A 21,070-nucleotide genomic window follows, 5' to 3' on the forward strand; every position below is an offset into this window, starting at 1 on the left:
TCACAACAGACCATGTGACCAAAAGAGGGGCATGACAGCTGGGGCAAGTGACCCCTGAGGCTGCTGGTAGGGGGGTGGGACTTCTGCCGGAAGCTGGGCGTGGGTAATGTTCCCTGTGTATGTATGGGGAGAGGCTGTCCGGGACTGATGTACTTCTGGGTAAACCTAAACCTGTAGGGGTGGCGGGTCCTGCCAGCCAATCACAACAGACCATGTGACCAAAAGAGGGGCATGACAGCTGGGGCAAGTGACCCCTGAGGCTGCTGGTAGGGGGGTGGGACTTCTGCCGGAAGCTGGGCGTGGGCATTAGTCACTTCTTACCTTGCACATCATTGAAACCTGTACTACTCAGATCTCTGAGATTAAAGTCTGCTCTCCTGAAGTCCAGGATTGTGGTCCTGCTTTTTGCCCTGCTCCCTCCTCATGGGATCCTGAATTCTACTGTCTCATGGTCACTACAGTCAAGGCTGCCTCTAATCTTCACATCCCCAACCAGTTCTTCCTTGTTTGTAAGCAGCAGGTCTAACAGAGCACCTCTTCTTGTTGACTCCTCAGTCGCCTGTGTCAGGAAATTGTTACCAGTGCATTCCAGAAATCTCTTAGATTGCTTGTGCCCTGCTGTGTTGTCCTTCCAGCAGACATTGTGGTGGTTGAAATCCTTCATGAGGACCAGGGCCTGTGAACATGAGACTTCTTCCAGTTGTGTGAAGAAGGCCTCATCTATTTCTTCTGCCTCATCAGATCTATAGCAGATACCTACTATAACATCACCTGTATTGGTCTGCTTACTAATATGACTCATAACTCTTGATTGGCTCTATGCATTTCCACTGCTCTCTCACGTTAGATGCAACATCCCCTCCTTGTCTTCCCAGCCTGATCTTCCTAAAGAGCCTATACCCATCCATCACTCCAGTTATGTGAGTTATCCCACTATTTGTGTGATCACAGTGATGTCATAGCCCTGTAACTGCACTCAGATGTACAATTCCTACTATTTGTTCCCTGTGTTGCATGCACTAGTGTACAGGCATTGGAGAAAGACACCCAAGTATGCTGACTCCCCAGAATGGGCATGAGAGCTTTCCCCGTAAGGCTTCCAAAGGTAATAGATTTGTTGTGTTCATTAGAAATGGCATGGTTGTTGGATTTTTCACAAATTAGGAAGAACATGGTAGCTAAGGAAATTATAAAATCATAGAACTGTTGCTTGGCAGGAATCTCTGCAAGTCATATCGAAGTGGTACTGTTGCTAGTGCTAGGTCAGGTCAGCCGTTACTGTCTCTAGCAAAGCACTGAAAACCTCTAAGACTGGAGATTTTGACACCTTCTTGGTAACTTCTTCCAAGTGCTATACTAATTTCTCGGTGAAAGTTTCTCCTAACGTGCAACATAAACTACCCAAGCTGCCCTTCAACTAAGTAAGCTGTCCTTGACAAACCAAGCAAACCCAGCTCTTACAACTTCATTTTGCAAAACACGTCCTTTATTGAAGACTCCAATATGACCACGTGAGAGCATCCAAGCCAAAGCTTAAGGCTTCTGGCTGCAAATTTACACATTCCAAAAACACAGACTGGTAAAAGTCTCAGAATTTAATGCTCCTCAGGGTAGCTCTCCCTCTGCTAGACTCACAAAAGATCACAGTCTCTGATACCTCATTTCAATTTTTCAGGACCATCCCAGCAGTACTGCTAGGGGATGGCTCTAGGAAGAGGATAACTACTTTCTCTGGCAGACGAATTAAGGAGGTTCAGCATTTGCACAGCTTCCAGTTCTGTACCTTCTGTTACACACAGGCTGTCATTACAGGTGTTACAGCACTAGTCTCAAAGGAGATATCGAAATAATTCCTTGCGTCAGTGTCCAGTTCATAGGAATGTTGTACAGGAGTTTAAATCTTTGGCATATTGTTATGGCAGCACCACTAAGTAGGTATTGTTAAGTATATTCACCCACTTCGATACTCCATTCTCATTTTCTAGTCTATGGCTGAAGAACAACTCAGATTTTGGTGTCCTTGCTATATTTTGGATCGTATTTAGAAGATGATTTTGCTTTGCAAGAGACTTTCTCTGAGATTTTCAGCTGTTAAGCCCCAGTTTTGATTAATCCTGTGGATTATGAAGACAGAGCAGGAAAATGTATCTGGGTTTACCTGAAAATCTCCTTTAAGCACCAGCCCTTTCCAGAGATGGACGAATCACCCAAATCCAGAGATGGCAAGTGGCATTAATTTGCAGAAAGTATATCTCTGTTTTGAATCGGTAGAAACGATGTAGTTCCCATCCCTGCCTCCTTCCAGAACAATCATTCTGATCTGTAACTCACGGAAGAATACTGCAAAAGCAAAAGATGAGCACCTCTGTCTGACAGTAAAAGAATAGAATGGCTCTACTGCTGAGCTTTGAGTCCCCTTTCCCCTTTAAGTTGCCCCCCGCTTTGGTTAATATTGTGCTCTCAACTGAGCAGTTAATGCATTGTGATAGTTTGAAAAATTCTGTTATTTGCGGTGATAATCTTTCTGGACAATCAAGTTAGCATCTTCCAAAACTTAGGTTAATGTGCATTGAAACAAGAACAGGGAGTGCTGTGTCTGTTGAGACAGGAAGAGAGGGTGGTGTTTTTTTGAACAGTATCTCTTACTGTTTTGAATCACCACACCAGACTGCTTCCAAATGAAGCACCAGATCCAAAATGCGTAGAAGATGTGAACTCTTCCTGAGAATCAGGTTTCCAGCTGTTAAAGAAGATGATGTTCATCTTCATGTCTCATAGAAGTTTTCTTTAAAAATCCATGCATGGTGGGAAAGAACAGCCTTTGAAACTGTTTTCCAAGATGTGCTGCTTTTTGATTCCATAGGAAACTTGTGAGCTCATTAAGATACCATAAATGAAAGAGAGAGGAAAATGAAAGAAAGAAACAAAAAAAACAACCAAGGACAAACTGAGAAGACCGTGCTGCTTCATAAGGGCCATTCTCTTCCTCATCTCTTCTGCACACTGACTGGTCTGAGAGTCAGTTTGGAGAAATGGTGGAAAATCTCTCTATCCTGAAAAGAAGAGCTAAGATAGGTAACCTTTATGTTGTAGGACTTACCAAACAGATGGAAAATATTACTGGCAGCTTTTCCGAAGTGTTGCTGACCCCAACAGAAGGGATATTTTTAAGAGCCACCGAGACACTGAAAAACCTTTCTGTGCTAGGCTTTGGTGTTGCATTCTGGTTGTCCACATGGCTTCTTCATCCTTGTCCTTTTGGTACAGGTCATCTCCCTGTTGACTTCTTGTTTTAATAGAGGCCTGTCAAAACCTAATTCGGAGTGTCTTTTTGTCACTGCATTTGTCCTGAAATCACTTCTCAGCACTGACACTTGTTTTCGCAGTCATGCTGTTAGTAATTGCTCGTAACAAACCTCCTGTGCTTTTGGCCATTTTTATGGGGGCCATATTTAAGCTGTTCCATGTATTTTTCATTGCATCATCTCTGCTTCAAGCAAGATCACCTGTTTTAACACAGCACAGAGGAAGATGGGGAGCTTTCTGTTCTCTGTAACTGGGCCACAGATGGCCCAGGGCATGTTATTCGAAGTGGAGGTACAAACAGAGACACTTGCTGCTTCTTTTTGCCCCTAGTGGTTGTCTCTCAGTATTTGGTTTCTATATGTCTCTGTTCCATTCCAAGTCTGTTAAGAGCCCCCCTGGTGTTTAACCAGCAGTAGAGAGTCTGATGTCAAGCATAAATCTTCCCTGCACTCTTGTTCTCTCACACACCTAGTTGTGCAGTTTTTCCATCATACATTGTGTGCCCAGGATGGAATGATGGCAAAAGTCAGCAAAAGTATGGCCTCATCCCTTTTCCTCTTGGTAGTGCCTTCCTTATCAGATTCCTGTTTCCTGATGCTGTTTCAATGACTTACTTCAAGGGTAAGTCTATCAATATTATTCTATTAATAAACCTTACCAGAATGGCATATCCTACCCCTTCTTTACCCCAACTTGTTTGCTGCTTGGTAGTTTTGCTGGATTCTGCATACATTATCTTACTCTGAGAAGCATGTAATGTCATTATTTGTGTGTATGCTAACAAACTACAAATGCTGTTACCAATAAATAAAATTATCTAGCCCTTACTGACAATTGTGGCCACAGTACTTGATTCTTGTAATCACCTATGGCATAATTTATCAATTTACTTCTCCGTTATGTGAAGCAAAATATACTACATAATGCTTGCTAATATTCCCCTTGTTCCTGTTACTGAAAAATATTAAAGAGACAGGCTGTTGGTTTTCATACTGACCTCTAGAGTTGTGAATATTTCATTCACATCCTGTCTAATAATTCCTCCCAGGCTAGATAATCCTGTGCACAATCTCCTTCTGTACAATATGTCAGTCTTGGCATACCTCTGACCGTCTGTATTGTCCTTCCCTAGGTCTTGTAACCTCTTACTATATCTTCTTTAGGTTAAGGCAACTAAATCTGGATATGATGCTCTATTGTCAAAGTTTATATTGTTGTATTAGTTCACACAATGCTCAAAAATCCAGAATCAAATAAAAGAGGCCCTTTCCCACTCTGATGAGAGCACTTGTCAGGGAAAGACTTGCTTTTGGGTTTCTGTCTCTCTGGGTTTATCTGGAGTTCTAATTTCTCTTGAAGCATTTGAGACTCTTTTTAATGTTTCCTAGAATGCTGTATGTTTTCTGGGCACAGTGATGATGACAGGTGGATGTTGAGGTACTGAAGAGACTTCAGGCTTTGATAGTGCAATAGCAAAGTGAGGGAGAAACTGTGAGGGAAGTTGGTGTTCCTTTTGTTTGCTTTCAAGCTCAAAATATGTGTGCCATAGCTTGACTAAATTACCCTGTAAGTAAGAGTGTGTGTATCCATGTATGTGACTGACTTTATGATAGTGTTCTGCAGTTACCTTCATGACATAAACACCTGGGGAAGGAAAGATTTGATGGTTGCCTGGAGGATGATAATTTCTAATCATGAGAGGGAAATGAGCCAACATTTTTTGAGAAGAAAAATCCAGTGAAATTTATTATGCTGTTGAACCATTTCCCTGGGCAAGGCATGTCAGTGCCATCACTCTCACGCAATTAAATACCAAGCAGCATATATTATTTAATTATATGGTGAAAAACGAATTTATAAGATGACTTGATATATTTTTGCTGCTTTCACCCTCCAGGATTCAGTTGCACCAGACAGAAAGAAGTGGATCCTGTGAGAATAAATAGCTGTGAGAGCATTTTTACAGTGTTCACTTTGTATAAAAAATGAGATTGGTAGAGTGTCAATGGGAAAGCTATTTTATTGCTAGAATTCTAGATAGTTTTGGTTGGTATGGCTGTATGCAATTAAGTCCCAAGTCAGTGGAATTATTTGGGATTTTTTTAAGAAGCATGAGTGAAAAAAGCATTTGGCCTGGGACCTAAGGTGTAAAGCATAAATTTTAGCATCAACAGTGCTGCTACACAGTAGAATGACAGAGATAAAAACAGAGAAGAAAGCACAAAAATTGAGGAGCTCTGGAGAGGAAAAAAATAGAATTTGACTTAAACTGTTAATGCTATTTGGTATGGGATGCCACCTTGTGGAATTTTTTAGGATGTCATGTCTTTTATCAAATCTCTTGCAAGTCTTCCTGACTATTTACTCTCTTCAGTCACTGTAGATAATCCTGTTTGCATAGATCAGCCGTGATCTTTAATAGCCCCTCCATCACCTGATTTTTTATGTAATCTGAACTTTCAGTGAAATTTAGGGATGGAGAAATCTTACTTTGGGAGGTAAGAAGTCTGGGAAAAGGAGAACTTCCCTTAGCTTGCCCAGTGGGCCTGGGAATCAGCCATGGTGAGAGCATGATCAGTGCAGATACTGTGGTATAATTGTAGTACTGCACTAATGTGTGTTGTCAGAAAGCTCTGAAGTGAACTGTAATCACATTGTGCACTTTGGCACGTTAACCCAGTCACTACAGCAGTTGGAAAGGAGTTATTCCATGGTTGTCTTCAGCGGGAAATTAGGATTGCAGGAAGAATTAGCACATGTGGACATGTCTGCTTCCTCAGTTGACATACCACTTCATTTTGCATTGTAAAGGACTCTTCTCCCAACATGTTCAGATGTCTGGCATTCAAGTTGTATCTCCATAGTGGTCTGCCTAGGGACAGCACAGGTGTGTTGCTAATCCACAAGACCTTTGTTGCAAACATTTCACATCAACTGTCGAATGCTTCCTCCCTGCTAGAGGCATCGTGGAAAGGTAAAGGTGCAGTAGGTGACTGGTCTTCTGCCAGAAAGCAAAGTGTTTTGCTCCTGAGTTTACCAAAATACTAGGGTGGCTACCACAAGCAAGTGAAGAAATGATCTCTCCTGTATGCAAATGTATATAGAGGGTCTCCTGAACTGAGACCCTGTCAGAGGGACAGAGGCCATCTGTCCATTTTTCTGCTCTCCAGCTTTGATTCTCCTTCTGCTCTTGGTCCTTTTCTGTCTTCATGTCCATCCCATGGAGCATCAGTGGGCCTGTCACTTTCCTGATTTCATACGCTTGAAGGTAGCTCTCTCTTCCCTCATCTAAGCGATTAGCTGCTTCTGACTTTGTCTCAATAAACATAAACATAAGCCTTCTGGAATCATTTCCTAGCCACCTTTCTTTTTTAGACACAACGTCTGTCAAGGATTGTGCCCCTTTTTTTCAAATGGTAAAGAGATGCTCGTAATTTCTTCTACCTCTTTTGCTACTATCCTCATAATTGGAGTTGGATACTGAGGTGCAACACTTCATGGGCTGATCTTTCTATTGATTGCATGTGCTCCTTTTTGTCCTTTACTTGCCCTTCCTCTGTAAGCCTTTTGCCCTGGTCTTGCTCTTACACCACCTTGATTATCTGCAATGATCTATTGCTTTTGGCCTGATGATTCCAGAATTCACTGCCCTCTTTTAAAACACTTGAGCTAGGGCTGTGATTTCTGAGCTTAATAGAGTATGAAAGTCCAAGTAACACATTTGTGAATAACCTTTAAAGTGTGAATTCAGGTTCTGAAGGAAAGTTATATTGAACAATTTCAGTCTGTGGTAGAAACTTCTTTGGAAGCAGTTACAGTCTCATCCATGGAGTGTCATGAAGTCATTGATTCAAGTGCCATCAGCTCTTGGCAATGTACAGCCCTGGCAGCTTAGAAATGCCGTTTAAAACCTTAAATGAATGTTGTGTGATGAGAGCTCCTAACCTCCAGAACCATCAAGCTCTCAGCCTGAACCAACTGCCTGCATTTCTCATCTAACAGTTGAAGCAGCTGAGCCACAGAGTGGATTCCTGAGAAGGCTTGAGGCACTAAAACTGCAGCAATTCAAGGACAGAGTAGATGACATTTAAAGCAGGAGTGATTCCATGAACTGCAGACAGTTTAAACCTGTGGTGATGTCCACTGGGTCCTGCAGCAGGATGTGATCAGGAGACTTCTGTTTTGCATCCCCCCACAGTTCTCTACTACTCCAAGTTCACATTGACCTTGCTGACATACCGTGAAAGGCAATGAGAAATCACTTCAAGACTATTAATTGGAGAGGACGGGTTTGGGAGAAGAGATCAAAGTCCTGTAGCCCTTTCCTGACACATGTATGTGTGTATGTTTTGTACCAGTCTTTTCATAGGGATAGTAGCTGTTTGACTTTTTCCTGCTACACACGCTCATGTTGCAGCTGCATCCAGCTCTGTTACAGGAAACAGATGTTGTGACATTTATCCATAACCAGTGATGTAGAGCTCCCCAACTCACTCTGTAAAGTTATTGTGTGTTGAGTTTTGGAAGCAGGGGTGCTTCCCAGCCTCCTTACAAGAGTGCTGAAAATTTCCTCTGTGTTACCCAATGCATGTGCTTGTGAGCTTTAGACAGTTGTGGAGGTTTTTTTCAGATTGCTAAGCTAATGCTTAGGTGCAAGGGGACCTGGAAATAACCACCAATGCAGTATAGTTATCTCTTACTCTCTTTCTCTGCCTACACAACCCTATATTTTTATGCTTTGCATGATGTTAGCTCTTGTGGACTTGGAACATTGGGAGACACTTTACTCTGCCTCCCATGGGAATGCCTGTGAGCATCTTGCATAAGACCTACTCCTGGTCATAATTCTTCACCAAACTGGTGAATCTCCCTAGATGCAAAGCAGTTTCAAAAGTTTCAAGCAAACTAGTAAGGGGGCTCAGAGGGGACAGGAGCATCACAGTGGAAGTAAAAGAAAATAACTATGCATATGATTATGAAAACATAAGCCTGACTCATAGGTAAAGTGACATAAATGCAAGAAGATACTATTCTAGTTTTTCTTTCATGTTCTGTGAAGCAGCAAAACCAAAAGGAGCCAGTTGTACCCCGAACTATCTGCTGGTAAAATTACCTCAGACGGAAGTGGGGATGTTTGCCAAAAAAGTTAGGTCTGTAGCTCTTCACCATGCCAGATTAGTGCTTATCACGAGGCAGGATTGAACCCTATTTTAGTGGACTTTGAGTTTCCAGTTTGAGTACAAGTTGTAAGTTTATGCAAGCACAATGGCGTGGGCTGGGTGTGGCGAACCTGCTAGGTGGCAAGAACTTTTGTTCTTCTTGTTCCTCACTGCTGACAGGTGAGCACCAGCAGCTTTGGGATATCACTGTGAGTCATGATTAGGTGCTGTTTTGTTTTTCCCGTGCAGTGGTCCAAGTAAATTGGAGCAAAATACTCTTGAGTTGGGGGGGGGGGGGGAATATGTAGTCTGATCCCCCTGCCAGTGAAGGTGATGTGAATTTCACCTCTGACCTTGGCAAAGCCTAGATTTGGCAGAAAACTCTAATAGTGCTGTTTAATAGCTCACAGATTTAATGTAAGCGCAACTAACTCCTACTTCTGATTTCACTGCATAGTGATCACAGATCAGATGGAAAGTTGTATGATGGCCATTTTGAGCAAGTACTAGAAGATGGCCAGCTTTTAGGCCCCCTGTAGTGCAACACTTGGCCATTGTTCTGAAGACCTGCCACATGACTTAGGGTGGGAAACCTTATTTCCTTAACCAGACATGGTATTGTTAAGAGTGAGAAGCAAAGTGAAGTTAATTTTATGTTTTATTAGCAACTTTGCATTTCCTTCAGGTTCTCTCACTGACAGAGAGTAGCAGAAGTTGAGCTTCCTGTAGATAATAAACCTAGAAATCTGATTTTTGTGACATTGAACACTGGCAAACAACAGTAAAGCAATGAGAACTCATACTAAAACCCAATGTGGCTACTGGGACTGGGCATTTTATGAGAAATATTTATTGAAATGATACTATCGATTGTAATTATCTCCAGGACTTCCTTGCCTGCCCTAGGATAAGGAAATACGGGACTGGATACTCTGAGACATTGTAGATGGCTGCAGAAATAAGTGCAATGGAGCATTCTTTCAAATAATGTTTTTTATCTTCCTACAGAAAAATTGCATTGGGTTGTGCTGTTGGGAGATCAATGGGTAGCCATGGTTTCAGGTGCTGATTCTTCAAAAAGAGAATTCTGCCATCCAGTGGCTTTTGAATAGATTTATAAGTATAGGTGACATGACCAAGTCTATGTAAGAACATTTAGTTTCACTTTGTTTCAGCACCAAGCCAGTGAGAGCATTACTGCAGAACAGTTTCCTGAGAATTTGCTTGAGAAATTCTTTCCTTTCAGAGTCAGGGGGAAGGAGCCAGTGCCATTTATTTTAATGGTGAAACCTTTCTTTTTTTTATCTCTTTGCAGTTATGTGGCTGTGGGCTGCTGGGTGTGGGCATCTGGCTGTCTGTGTCGCAAGGAAACTTCGCCACATTTTCTCCTAGCTTTCCGTCGCTTTCAGCTGCCAACCTAGTCATTGCCATTGGTACAGTCATCATGGTGACCGGCTTTCTGGGCTGCCTAGGTGCTATCAAGGAAAACAAGTGCCTCCTGTTGAGTGTAAGACATCAATACTTCTTTTCACTAAGAACAGTGACTATTGCTTTGTTATTATTTTATTTAAATGTTTTGTGGATCACTATGATATTGCCCTTGGATTTCAATCTTCTGTATGCTTGCAGTATGACATCCCACAGCTTTGGTCACAGTGCTATCATTGGTGTAGTAGCAAATGTATCCTTGTTACTGTGTCCCCTAATGTATTAGAGAGCAAAGCAAATTATTATCAGTTACCTCTGAGTGGTTAAACATGAACTGTAGGGTCAACCTGGATAGCCCTTCTGGAAATGTCTGTTAGAAGGATTGGCTGAAAAATCTTAAGCACAGCTGCTTTTGGATGCCACTCAAAGCCTCTCATGGCTATTTTGTGTAATAGCCTTTTGTAAGGCCTTTGTCAGAAGTTGGTGGAAACCATCTGACCCAAAGTTAAGAAGTCAAGGTCTCTGCCAGGCCTCACCAATAAAAAAAAAAAAATAAACTGATCCTTGGCAGTCTTTATGCAGCACTGAAGCACAGAGGTTGGGAACCCCTCTCAGGAAACACAGTGTGGGTCACTCCTTTTGCTATAAACGCAGGAGGCTTCATCATGCTTATCCCCACCCCAAGGAGAGAGGTATTGTGGCAGAAGGTGAGAGGAGGGCTTTCAAAGCAGGCAGCTTCACAGTTTATGAATCACAGGTGGAATGACATTAAGGAGCATGTGAGTCTTCCTTGTGTAAAAGTCTCCCTTACATGGTGTTGGGGAACAGCTGGGCAGCATTCCTTAGACCACCTCAGAGAATAAAACTGGAAGACAAATGTGCACCTGTGTTTTGCTTGGTTTTGTATGTTGTACAGCTAGCAAAGCAAACAGAGAATAGTAATGAGTCTATGTCGTTCATCCAGACAAACTGCAACACCAGCTGAATTTTGTGTTTTTTTTTTTTAAGAGTGTTTATGTTCTTACAAGGTTCTACAAAAGTCTTTTTATACTGTCATGACTATCACGAGTTTCCGATTGGAGAGCTTGCTGCACTGCATACTACATCTCCCCCAGTGTCTGTATGGGGGATGCCGTGCCTACGTGGCAGTCCACGAGTACATAAAGGCCACTAGCAGGCATGGAAAGTAATGAGAAACTACTGGAGCTCACACTTGGGATGCCCCTACAGAGAGAGATTTCAGCTACAGAGAGTTTGGAATAGAAGTGCTGAGTAATATAATGACTCAACAGGCAGTCAGATGTGGTTAAAGCCCAACTGCTAGGGAATCACTCCTGAGGCACGTCACATTGATCTTTGTGTTAATGGGTTTAGCATCTGTTCTGTAGTCTGTATGAAGGAAGGAGACTATCAGGGCTGTGTGCTTGACAGCAGTCAAAAAAAGCAAGACAAAAGCATTGCTGAAACCTGCAAACTGGTAGTAGGTTTCTAGCATTCTCTAAATCTCTTAAGATTTAGAGAATACTAGACAGTGAGCCTCCTCATTGATGGTGAGACCTACAGGAGCTTTAGTGGCAACATAGTATCAATATGCCTGAATAGTTTGAAAGCAAACTTGCATGGTTTTGGCAGTAGAGGAAAGGTTTAGAAGACAAGGCCTATAGTCTTCAGAGTTTCTAGCAGCCCCAGGTTTGCTCTCTAGTTGGCAAGTGTGTATACACTGTCTGTTTTTCCTTTGTTCTAGTTTTTCATCGTTTTGCTGATAATTCTCCTGGCAGAGCTGATATTACTCATTTTGTTCTTTGTTTATATGGACAAGGTAAGCAAATACGCCATATAGATTAATTATCTGTACTAGCATGTAAACCAGGTTCCGTTTGCTTTTGTTTGATGGAGGTATGTGGGTTCTCCTTGCTCTTCACTTTGGTGAAGGTTTAACCTTGAGATCTTGGCTGTTTTCTGTAAGTTGCTTCTCCAGGGGGAGGAGGAAATGATGAGGAGGGCAAACAGGAGAGAAGAACTCGCTGAGCTTTACAGTTTCCTCCCTGAAGTAAAACCATGGTCCAGGGCCTCCCTTTTAGTCTTTTCCTAAAAGCTAAGATAGCCTGCAACATAGCTGTTTGATTTCTTTGCAAGAAACTGATCATCTTGTGGACCTGGGTTGTGGGAAGTCCTATTTAAGACCTGGTTAGCTTCTTAGGGCCAACCCTTGAACAGGACTGGAGGGGAGAGGCCTGGGATATTCAAAGGTTATTCCAGATGCCACCAGCTGTCTCAGTTGACTGGGCAGTCCCAGAGAGTTTGACAAGGGTGCGGAGCAGATCAAGAGGCAGCTCCTCATAAAGCCCAACTGTAGGAATCTGCTATCTAGTAGAGACTAAGTGAAGTAGGCACAACTGGCTGGCCTGTCAGATAGGTAAGACTGGAAAAATCCTTGGGGAACTGGAGAGCTCTGCTAAAGACAGGACAGAGCCTTACAGTATGAGCATGTCCAGACTGATTTTAAAACTGTGCTCCTACCCAATTTGTATCTCTTCCCAGGTTGTCATTATGATGCCTGCTGCTTTCAGGGAGCTGGGGTGAACTTCTGAGTTTGAATGGGATGTCAAAGCGGGACGAAACAGATCTTATAATATAGTCGGCCTTTATGCCAGCACCCATAGGTTAATCCTTTCTCTGCTGCCAGCTCACTGCTGTCAGAGCCCAGGTACATTCCTACCTGCATCCAGGACTCCAGGCTCGAACTGAAATTTATACAAGAAATGGGACATCTCAGATCTCCCATTAAGCATTCCAACTTTCTCCTCTAAAGAAAGAAGAGCACATTTGAAAGTCATAAATCCTAGAAGCCTGTCCCCTCAAGGAGAACAATAGTAATGCCCTTTGTCAATTGATTTTGTATTGGCCATTTATTATAGCCTGTGCAAGGGATAACTATGTTAAGGTTGGGAGGCTGGGACTCTGGTTTTATGATATTAGGAAATTAAAGTAGGCTATAGGTTACAGGCAGGAGAGGCTGCTGTGGGGTATTGCCAAAGTTAAAGTAAGCTCAGCAGATGTCTGCTCATCACTCTTCAGTTAGTTTGGATCGGATAATGACTGTATGATGGACTCTTAGCAGAGGGGAAGCTGTTTGGTCTCCTATCTTACGAGAATTAATCCAGTATTTTGCCATCTGAGGGAGAGACTAGATCTTGGTGGGTGCTGAAAGGTCCCATTGACTTGTAAGAGTCTTGAAGCTTTTCTACCCATATTAAGTTTGTGGTGAGAGAAGGTAAGAGAGAAACATTCTGTATGCAAGACTGTACCATTTGGTCCTTTCCTCTAAACAGCAGTGCATTGACTTTCTGTATTTTTTACATGATGCAGGTCAGTGAGAGTGCAAAGAAAGATTTGAAGGAAGGTATGAAGCTATACAATTCAGAAAATAATGTTGGACTGAAAAATGCATGGAATATCATTCAAGCAGAGGTACGTATTTTCTCAATAGAAAAAAAGTAACAATTTGGCCATAAAGGCTGCTGCAGTCTGTTAACTGTGGCATCCGTGTCAACTCTAAAAGATGGCTAATGCAGGCTTTGGTTCCTGATTTTGCACGCTTGAACATCCAGGGAGTAAGGTGAAACCCAGGATCAAAGTGTACTCTCTAACATGAAAGATGCTTACCTCTCTCTGAGATTCTCTGTGCCTATCACAGGCAGAAAGATGATCTGAAATAGAGGAGAAGCAGCAAAATCTGCATAGGCAGAACTGCGGCTTTGGCAGCTAGGCTTTTGCCGTTCAGCAGTTGTGGGCAGATTACTTTATGTTTTGGTGTTTGGGCTCATGTCTCTGTGACAAGAAGAGTAAGATAACCTTGGGCATGGGACTGTTTATTTTCTTTGGGGTTTTTTTATGTTTTTAAGTATTTGCTTTTAGTGATCACTGAGCACAAAGCACTTTAAAAATACAGAAGTGTGTGGCAGCCCTTTTGAAAATATACAGTGGTTTAGCGGAAGTAAAAGTTTGTGGTGGTGCATGATTCTCAAATTGTGCTAGTTAAGTTAATTTATTAATCCTTTACTTTTGCCATAGATGAAATGCTGTGGTGTGAATGACTTTACGGATTGGTACCCAGTGCTGGGAGAAAACACTGTCCCAGACCGATGTTGTACGGAAAACTCCCAAGACTGTGGGCGGAACTCCACCGAATTAGTGTGGAAAACGGTAAGGCTCGCTTTGCCCAGGTCAAGACTTAGGGAGGGGTGGGAAGGAAGAAAATAGAGGTAATGCATGTGAAAGAAAACGTGACTTTGGGATTTCAATTTTCATCTTTCATCATTTCAGGGATGTTATGAGAGAGTTATGACCTGGTTCGATGAGAATAAGCATGTCCTTGGTTCGATTGGGATGTGCATCCTCATAATGCAGGTAATACTGGTATGATGTTTGTCAACATGGCTTTGATTTGCTGTCAGCGTTCTTGATTCTGCTGTGTGAAAATTGGTGCTTAAGCGCTTTGAGTCTGATCGTGATTTCAGAAATGTCAGATTTGTTTTATGAGTTCATTTAAGGTCATCTACTCAGAAAGGAAGCAAGTCAGCAGTCAGTACTGCAAAGAAGACATGCTACAGTGTGGTTTTGCTTACCTGCATTTTGACTTCAGAGCACCACTTTGGAGTTCCCATGTTTAACCATTTGTTACGCTGTCCCTTAGGGAACTGTTTCTGTAAATTTTGGAAGCAAGTTCTAGAAATTGCCAAAATGAGTCAAATGATGGCCACTGAACTGAGCAGGTTAACGTGTTTTAAAAAAGAAATGCAGAGGTATCATCATAATGTGTTAAGGTTTGGGGGTTCCTGTATCACTGCTGTACTTTTGGGGGAGAATACCTGAATCTGATTTTTTCAGTCACAGTTATCTGGCTAAACAAGCACAAGTTTTTGGGTAAAAAGGAAGAGTATGTATTGATTCTGAAAAATTGTTGCACATATGACAAAGAGCCCTGAGAGCTTTTTGACCCCATCTGTGCTCTAACAGATACATCTCCGGACATAACTGTGTGAATGAACAACATACGTCCAAGTTTACTGATCAGTGTTGAAGCTTGAGAAATACGGCTAATGCAGAATGACTTTTAAAACTACAGCTGGACCATGAACACAGGTCAGCTGTGCCATTTTGGCAGTCTCTCTGTACTGAAGCCCTTATTGTTTGTTTTCCTTCAGATTCTTGGCATGGCCTTCTCCATGACACTCTTCCAGCAGATTCACAGGACTGGCAAAAAATATGATGCCTAAAGCCTCTGAAACATTATCACATCAACCCTTCTGTCTCATCATAAAAATGAACAAAAGGAGTGACCACAAAGGGTATCAAGCCTAGCCCTGCTGAGGGAATCCGTCCCATTGACCGATCTACTTTGTTGTTACTTGTCCAGTTATTATCACAACTTGTTATTTGACTCATTTTTTTCTCTGTTTCACATTTGCCATTTATTTGCCAAAGAGGGGGGCAACCCCCCAAACAAATGGATTTTCTACACAAAATCATAGATCTGCTCTAAGAATGTTTTTTAACTTAAGAAAATGTTTTGCTTTACTAATCCATGCTATATGTGCAAAACTTATGTGTGTTCCACTTCAAGGGAGAATTATTCAAAGTCTTCCATTAAGTTTTCAACCCTCATGTCCAATTTACTGGAAGAGTCGGAAAAGCCACTCTAACTGAGAGTCCTAGGAATTGGAGCTGCTTTGCTTTGCAGCTTCTTGTACCTTACGGTGTATACTTTTTTATGATGATGATGATGATGATGATGATTATGATGGATATAGCTTAGAATTTAGTTGCCTGACTTATAACTTCTTGCTGTTTTTGGTTTTACACATTTATTGTACATTAATTTGGGAACCACTGTGCGATATCCAGAAGACATGTCTTTCAAAGTTGACAGTTGGTGCAGGCAAATAAAGACATAACTTTTCTCAAGTCCATGGGGAGGCATCATCTACCTTTATCAGGGTCTTGATGCCCTTACTGTAACAAAGGTGGTTCCTTTCAAATCAGAGGCTCTTTTCTCAGATGGAATGCAATGCCTTCCCAGTGGATCAGATGGTGAGCTTCCTAGTCCTGTGAGGCAAAGTTTCAATGCCTTTACTCACCCAAAGCAGTGTCTGGCTGCTTTGATGTCATGCTACTTTGAAAGCTAAAAGTACTGACTAAGCAAGTTACTGCTCCCTGGCACAAAGGAGAGAGATTGCAGTCTGACCTACTGGCCAGTTGGCAGCAGACTTCACAGATTGTGTTGCCTGTTCAGAAAGTTTGCCCAAGGCATGGCACGCTGCTGGATATCAGGGAAGGGGATGGCAATTTGATGGCAACATTGTCATGCCACGTCCTTCATTGAAGGGGTTTCCTCAGGCAGATGACAGCTGTGTCCCTGAGCTGGAAAAGGTGGTTTGATTAAAGGTGACCAGATGATGCAGGAAAGGGGCAATTTCCAAAACAGCACTCAGAGACAGTATGTGTTGTCACACCTTCAGTACAGAATTGGTTCTTGCTGACGGATTGCCAAGTCCATCCAATGGGGTAGTTCAGAGTTCACTGCAATGCATGTGAACCAACATTTTACCAACATTCCTGTTAGAAAACTTGAACATATATTTCTCTAGTTTGAATGCTGCTTCATTGCAAGCAGCCCCCATTTACCCTTTGTTTCAGGTTTTTGCTGTTTTGTGAAGGAAGGAGGAAAGGCTCAGACACTGGAGGATGTTCTGATTTAACTCCGGTCAGGGCTTGACTCAGCTCTGTAAGAAACACTGCTTTTTGTATTAGCAGCAGTCAGAAGTGACCTTCAGAGGTTACCTCATCCAATGTCACTCTCAAAGGGGTACTGTCATCTATGTGAGATGGGGTTTACTGTAACATTATTGGGCTGAGTTTCAGAAACTGTTGAGGATGGAGATTTTGTGCCTTTCAGAGCCATGCCATGTCAAACTACTCCTCTGGTAAACAAGTTTCTCTTAATGTCCAGTCTGAATATTTATACTTTAAACTCTTAAAAGATATCATTTTCATTGTATTATTCAGCCTGTCTTTTCCTTGTGGGCTGAAATAGCTGTTGAGTCACTTGATATATGGAAGTTTTTAGTCCCCTGTTTATCTTCCTCATAGGTCCTGCATGCATCTGTACATCTGGCAGCAACAGTGTTTTGTGTGGCCTACGTGTCACTTTTTTGAGTTCCTATGAAATCAGTGTCACAGGAAGGAGTGTGAATGTGTGGGAGATAGCGATGAATTTGGGTGTTGCAGTGAAGAAGGAGGTTACTATTCTTAGAGCATGGCCCTTGCCCATATGAGCACAATGCCCAAAGTTTCACAGGGCTCTTGTTTTCCACTGAAGCAGACAATGCCATATGGGTTCAGCTATTTCACTTGGATTGCCTTTGAAAGAGTCAAGGAAGAAGCAGAGGGAAAGCACAGAAACTGAATCCAGTTTTACTTCAATTTCTAATAAAAATTGGGACCAGGAGCATCTGAGCCCCACTGGAGATGGATGTTCCATGTTGAAGAAGGGGCTCAGTGTACTTGCTGCTACATGTAAGACTGTATCCGAAGTTGCTAAGATGCGTTCCCATTTTTGCAAGAAAATACAGGACGATTTTCATCTGATGGCTCCACTGCATTCTCCCTTTGGGCAGAGGCGCTTAGCTTTCTCCAGCTTTCTCTGGTGTTCAAAAAGAGCAGGGTGCAGGGTTGAGCAGGAGCATCATCTCTGTCCTTTTGGGTCGCACAGTGGTACCTGCTGCATCTTAAATTTTAATCTGCAGTCAGTTTTTGTACAAAAAATGGTAAAATATATTAGTGAAAGTAATAAGGAAATAAAAAATGTTTATGAGTAACTCAGAGATGAAATGTGTAGTTGCAAACTCAGCTACTTTGCCTTCCATCCAAACTTATTTTTCTAGAATGCTTCATTCCATTTCACGATCTAGCAGCATAGATCCTGAAATCTTTTTTTAATGACTACTTTTGGCATTTTAAGCACAGTATTAAGTGAGATAGTTACACGAGCTTCATGTATTCATCTCTATGAAGCCACCTACAGGAAGGGAGTCAAAAGCAGGGCTGATTTGTGTCTCTAGCTGACTCTCTGGTGTGGGAGGTGATAACAGACATCCTGAAAGGAGCAGAAAAGTAATGTCATTTTCCAGGCAACAAAAAACAGCCCTGGAAAGTGTGAGGCTGCATCAGTCAGTTTGTCAGAGAAGGCACTAACTGTCCTGTAAACTGGTCAAAGGGAGCTTTGGCTCATGTATGTATGCACTTTTTTTGCTTATGCTGGTGGGTGGCTATCTGTGTGTTTTCCCCAAATGTCACTCTGATTATTTAACTATAAGTTTTTAGCATGTTTTTAAATAAAAACTGATACTGAGTAAAAGTATCTTTAATATACACAAATATTGATTTGTATAAATGCATACCTCTCTGTATCTATAATTCATGAAAGCACAGTTAAGTGTGTGAAAGTGCTGTTTCTCTGTTCCTTCAGACTGTAGCATACCTGCTGTCTCACTGTGCTTCATGCTTGGAAGCTGCAGCAGAACTTGAGCAGAGACATAATAGGAGAACTGCTTGAAGAACCCCTACTTGAAAGCTGTTGAAGTGACAGCAGTGAATTCTGTTCCCTCCTGGTGGTACCAAGGCTGTTAGCTATAGGAAGCCCAGGTGGAGGGCACTCAGAAGAAGTGCCCATAGCTAAAGAGCATGTGAGATGATAAAAACAATGGCGTAAATGTCTCCAAGATGACAGAAGATGCCTTGTACATGTCATGCATTTTGTTCCTGGGCTACGGTCATGTTAAGCCAACTCTCCTATCCTGTGTCCATGCCCCATTTGTATGCATGAAATACAAACTCACACATAGGAAGGGTGCAAGCAGAGGGCAGCCGAACTGATCCTCATGCTCTTTCTTGGGCAATGTATTTGTCAAACATAGAAAAGGCACAGAGGAAAACGGTGTTTTCCCAGCAGATGGTTCTTGGGAGTAGCATGGAATAGGGCACATATAATTCTGATGTAACTTCTTTCCATAGAGTTGAGCAGCTTCATCCTGTAGCTGGCATGGGGAAACCTGGAGATATTTGCCTATGGGCTACCCATCTGCTGTGTGTAGACACTAAGAAACAACATGCCATTCCCACCAGGTGATGTTTGCACCAGTGTTTCTTCTATGCAATACCTACTTTCGCCTTTATATAAAAGATTTTTACTAGGATGATATAAAAATAAAGGATTTTTTAAAAGGTGCCTCTTTGAGCTCATTTCTCTCCTAACCCCAACTACCACCAAAACCAAAAGGGGACAAAAAAAATTCCAAAAGGTGACTTGCAGAGATCTATTCCAACTCCACTGCAGTGAAGTCCAGAGCTCTTGAAGCTGTTGCATCTCTGAAAAGATCCCCCCACCCCATCCTCTCTCATCCTCCTTCAAAACAATACTCTAATAAAACAGAAATAGGTGTGAAAGATCCCCAAGGAACAGCAAATTGTTTTTGAGAGCCTGGTAATATAGGAAAGAGTTTGCAAGTGTCCCAGAGAATATAGAATAGTCGAAGAGAGGGCAAAGTAGTAGAGAGCTTGAAAGACATCCAGAGGACACTGAGAAGTCTCAGAGAAACCATGAAAATTGATTAAACACTGAGATAAAGAAAGATCACAGAATAGCCCTCCAAATGCCAGGAAAATAGAAGATGGTCTGAAAGATCCCCAGATGAAACAGTGGAGCCAAGCAGAAGCCAACAAAGCAACAGAGAGTCTGAAAGAGATTCAGAGAACGTAAAGCAGCATCAAGAAAGGGAAGAAAGCCTGTAAGTGCCCAAGGAAACAAAATGTAGCAGTGTCAAAGAGGCCAAGAAAGAAATAGACAAGGCAAAGGATCCCCCAGAGAATACTGAAGGGGCTCAGCAATAACAAGAAAGTATCAGAGAGATTAAAGCAGCTCCAGTAGTACCAAGGGTGGCCTCAGTGAAGACCAAAAAAAAAAAAAAAAGCAGAAAGCTTGCAAGTGCCCCAAAGAGTAGCATCAAAGAAGGGAAAATGAGCCAAAATCTGTAAAAGACTCAGAGAACACAGAGTAGCCTCAAGGAGGCAAAGAAACTAGTAGAAAGCCTGAAAAAACCATGGTGAACACACCAGAGACCTTGACAATAACAAGAAAGTAGCAGAGATTCTGAAAGAGCACTAGGAGAGTATGCCTGCAGCTGCTAAGAAACGAGAAAGGCTAAAAGAGCAACAGAGCATATCCTTGGAGAAGGAAAGAAACAAGCAGGGAGGCTGAAAAAGTCCCAGGAGAAAGAAGACTAGCTGCTGACCTGCCACGAACTTGAAGAGACTGAAACAGCCCTAGAAAACCCAGTTTAACTTCAGAAAAGTGGAGGGGGGGAAACAGCAGAAAGACTGAAAGTGCTCCAAAGTCACCTCAGTGAGAGGAGGGAACAGACCAAAAGCCTGAGAGGCAGCCATAGCAGCTTTGGAGAGGCTAGGGAAAAAGTGGAGAGGTTGAGAGAGTCCCAGGGAACAGAGAAGCCTTGCAGAGCCTGAGAGACTAGAAGAGGGCCTGAAAGAACCTCAGAGAAGACAGAGTAGTCTCAGAGAAGGTAAGAAAATAGCATAAAGCCTGCAAATGTGAAGGATAACAAAGACTAGCCTCAGAAAGGTGGAAAAAAGTAGTCAAGAAGGAGATCCAGAGAGCATACAGTAGCGTTTGAGAAGTGAAAAAATATAGCAGAAAGACTGAAAGAATGCGAAGAGAGCGGAGAGTAGCCTCACAGGGAACAAGAAAGAAGGAGAGATGTTAAAAGAGTCCAAGGAGAACATACGGTACCACTGGAGAGCCACGAAAGTAGGAGACAAACTAGAAGAACCTGCATGCAGAGTACAGTTAGGGCAGCAAAGAAACAAGCAGATAGCCTCAAACAGCCTCTGAAAGCATGCAGAGTAGCTCTCTGAGTGAGAGAGACTGATGGGGAGGAGTTTGAGATGGGTTGAGAGGAGAGCAGATGGAGTCTGTGGCAAGGCATGACCATGTCTCTTGACGGGTCTTTTAAAAAGCATTAAACCGTATTGGCCCCAGTATCAATCCCCAAGAAACACTAATAGTAAACACGCTGCCAGTTAGTTTGAACAGCTGATCACAA

General features: G+C 42.4%; 1 protein-coding gene across 1 annotated transcript; it reads left to right on the forward strand.

Annotated features, from left to right (window-relative positions):
- The first annotated feature begins 2,752 nt into the window (after positions 1 to 2,752).
- Positions 2,753 to 15,234, forward strand: TSPAN9 (tetraspanin 9). Its single transcript, XM_009572919.1, has 8 exons — positions 2,753 to 2,768; positions 5,739 to 5,752; positions 9,781 to 9,972; positions 11,638 to 11,712; positions 13,263 to 13,364; positions 13,968 to 14,099; positions 14,220 to 14,303; positions 15,101 to 15,234. Exons 1-8 carry the CDS (start codon positions 2,753 to 2,755, stop codon positions 15,170 to 15,172), a joined length of 687 nt encoding a protein of 228 aa, XP_009571214.1. The 3' UTR covers positions 15,173 to 15,234.
- Positions 15,235 to 21,070: the final 5,836 nt, after the last annotated feature.

The sequence above is a fragment of the Fulmarus glacialis genome, unplaced genomic scaffold, assembly GCF_000690835.1.
Source record: "Fulmarus glacialis isolate BGI_N327 unplaced genomic scaffold, ASM69083v1 scaffold12472, whole genome shotgun sequence".
In the NCBI taxonomy this organism is placed as follows: Eukaryota; Metazoa; Chordata; class Aves; order Procellariiformes; family Procellariidae; genus Fulmarus; species Fulmarus glacialis.

Coding starts and splice junctions, on each gene's coding strand:
- TSPAN9 (XM_009572919.1), top strand. Junction 11,713..13,262: donor TCTTTGTTTATATGGACAAG/GTAAGCAAATAC, acceptor TACATGATGCAG/GTCAGTGAGAGTGCAAAGAA. Junction 14,100..14,219: donor CCGAATTAGTGTGGAAAACG/GTAAGGCTCGCT, acceptor TCATCATTTCAG/GGATGTTATGAGAGAGTTAT.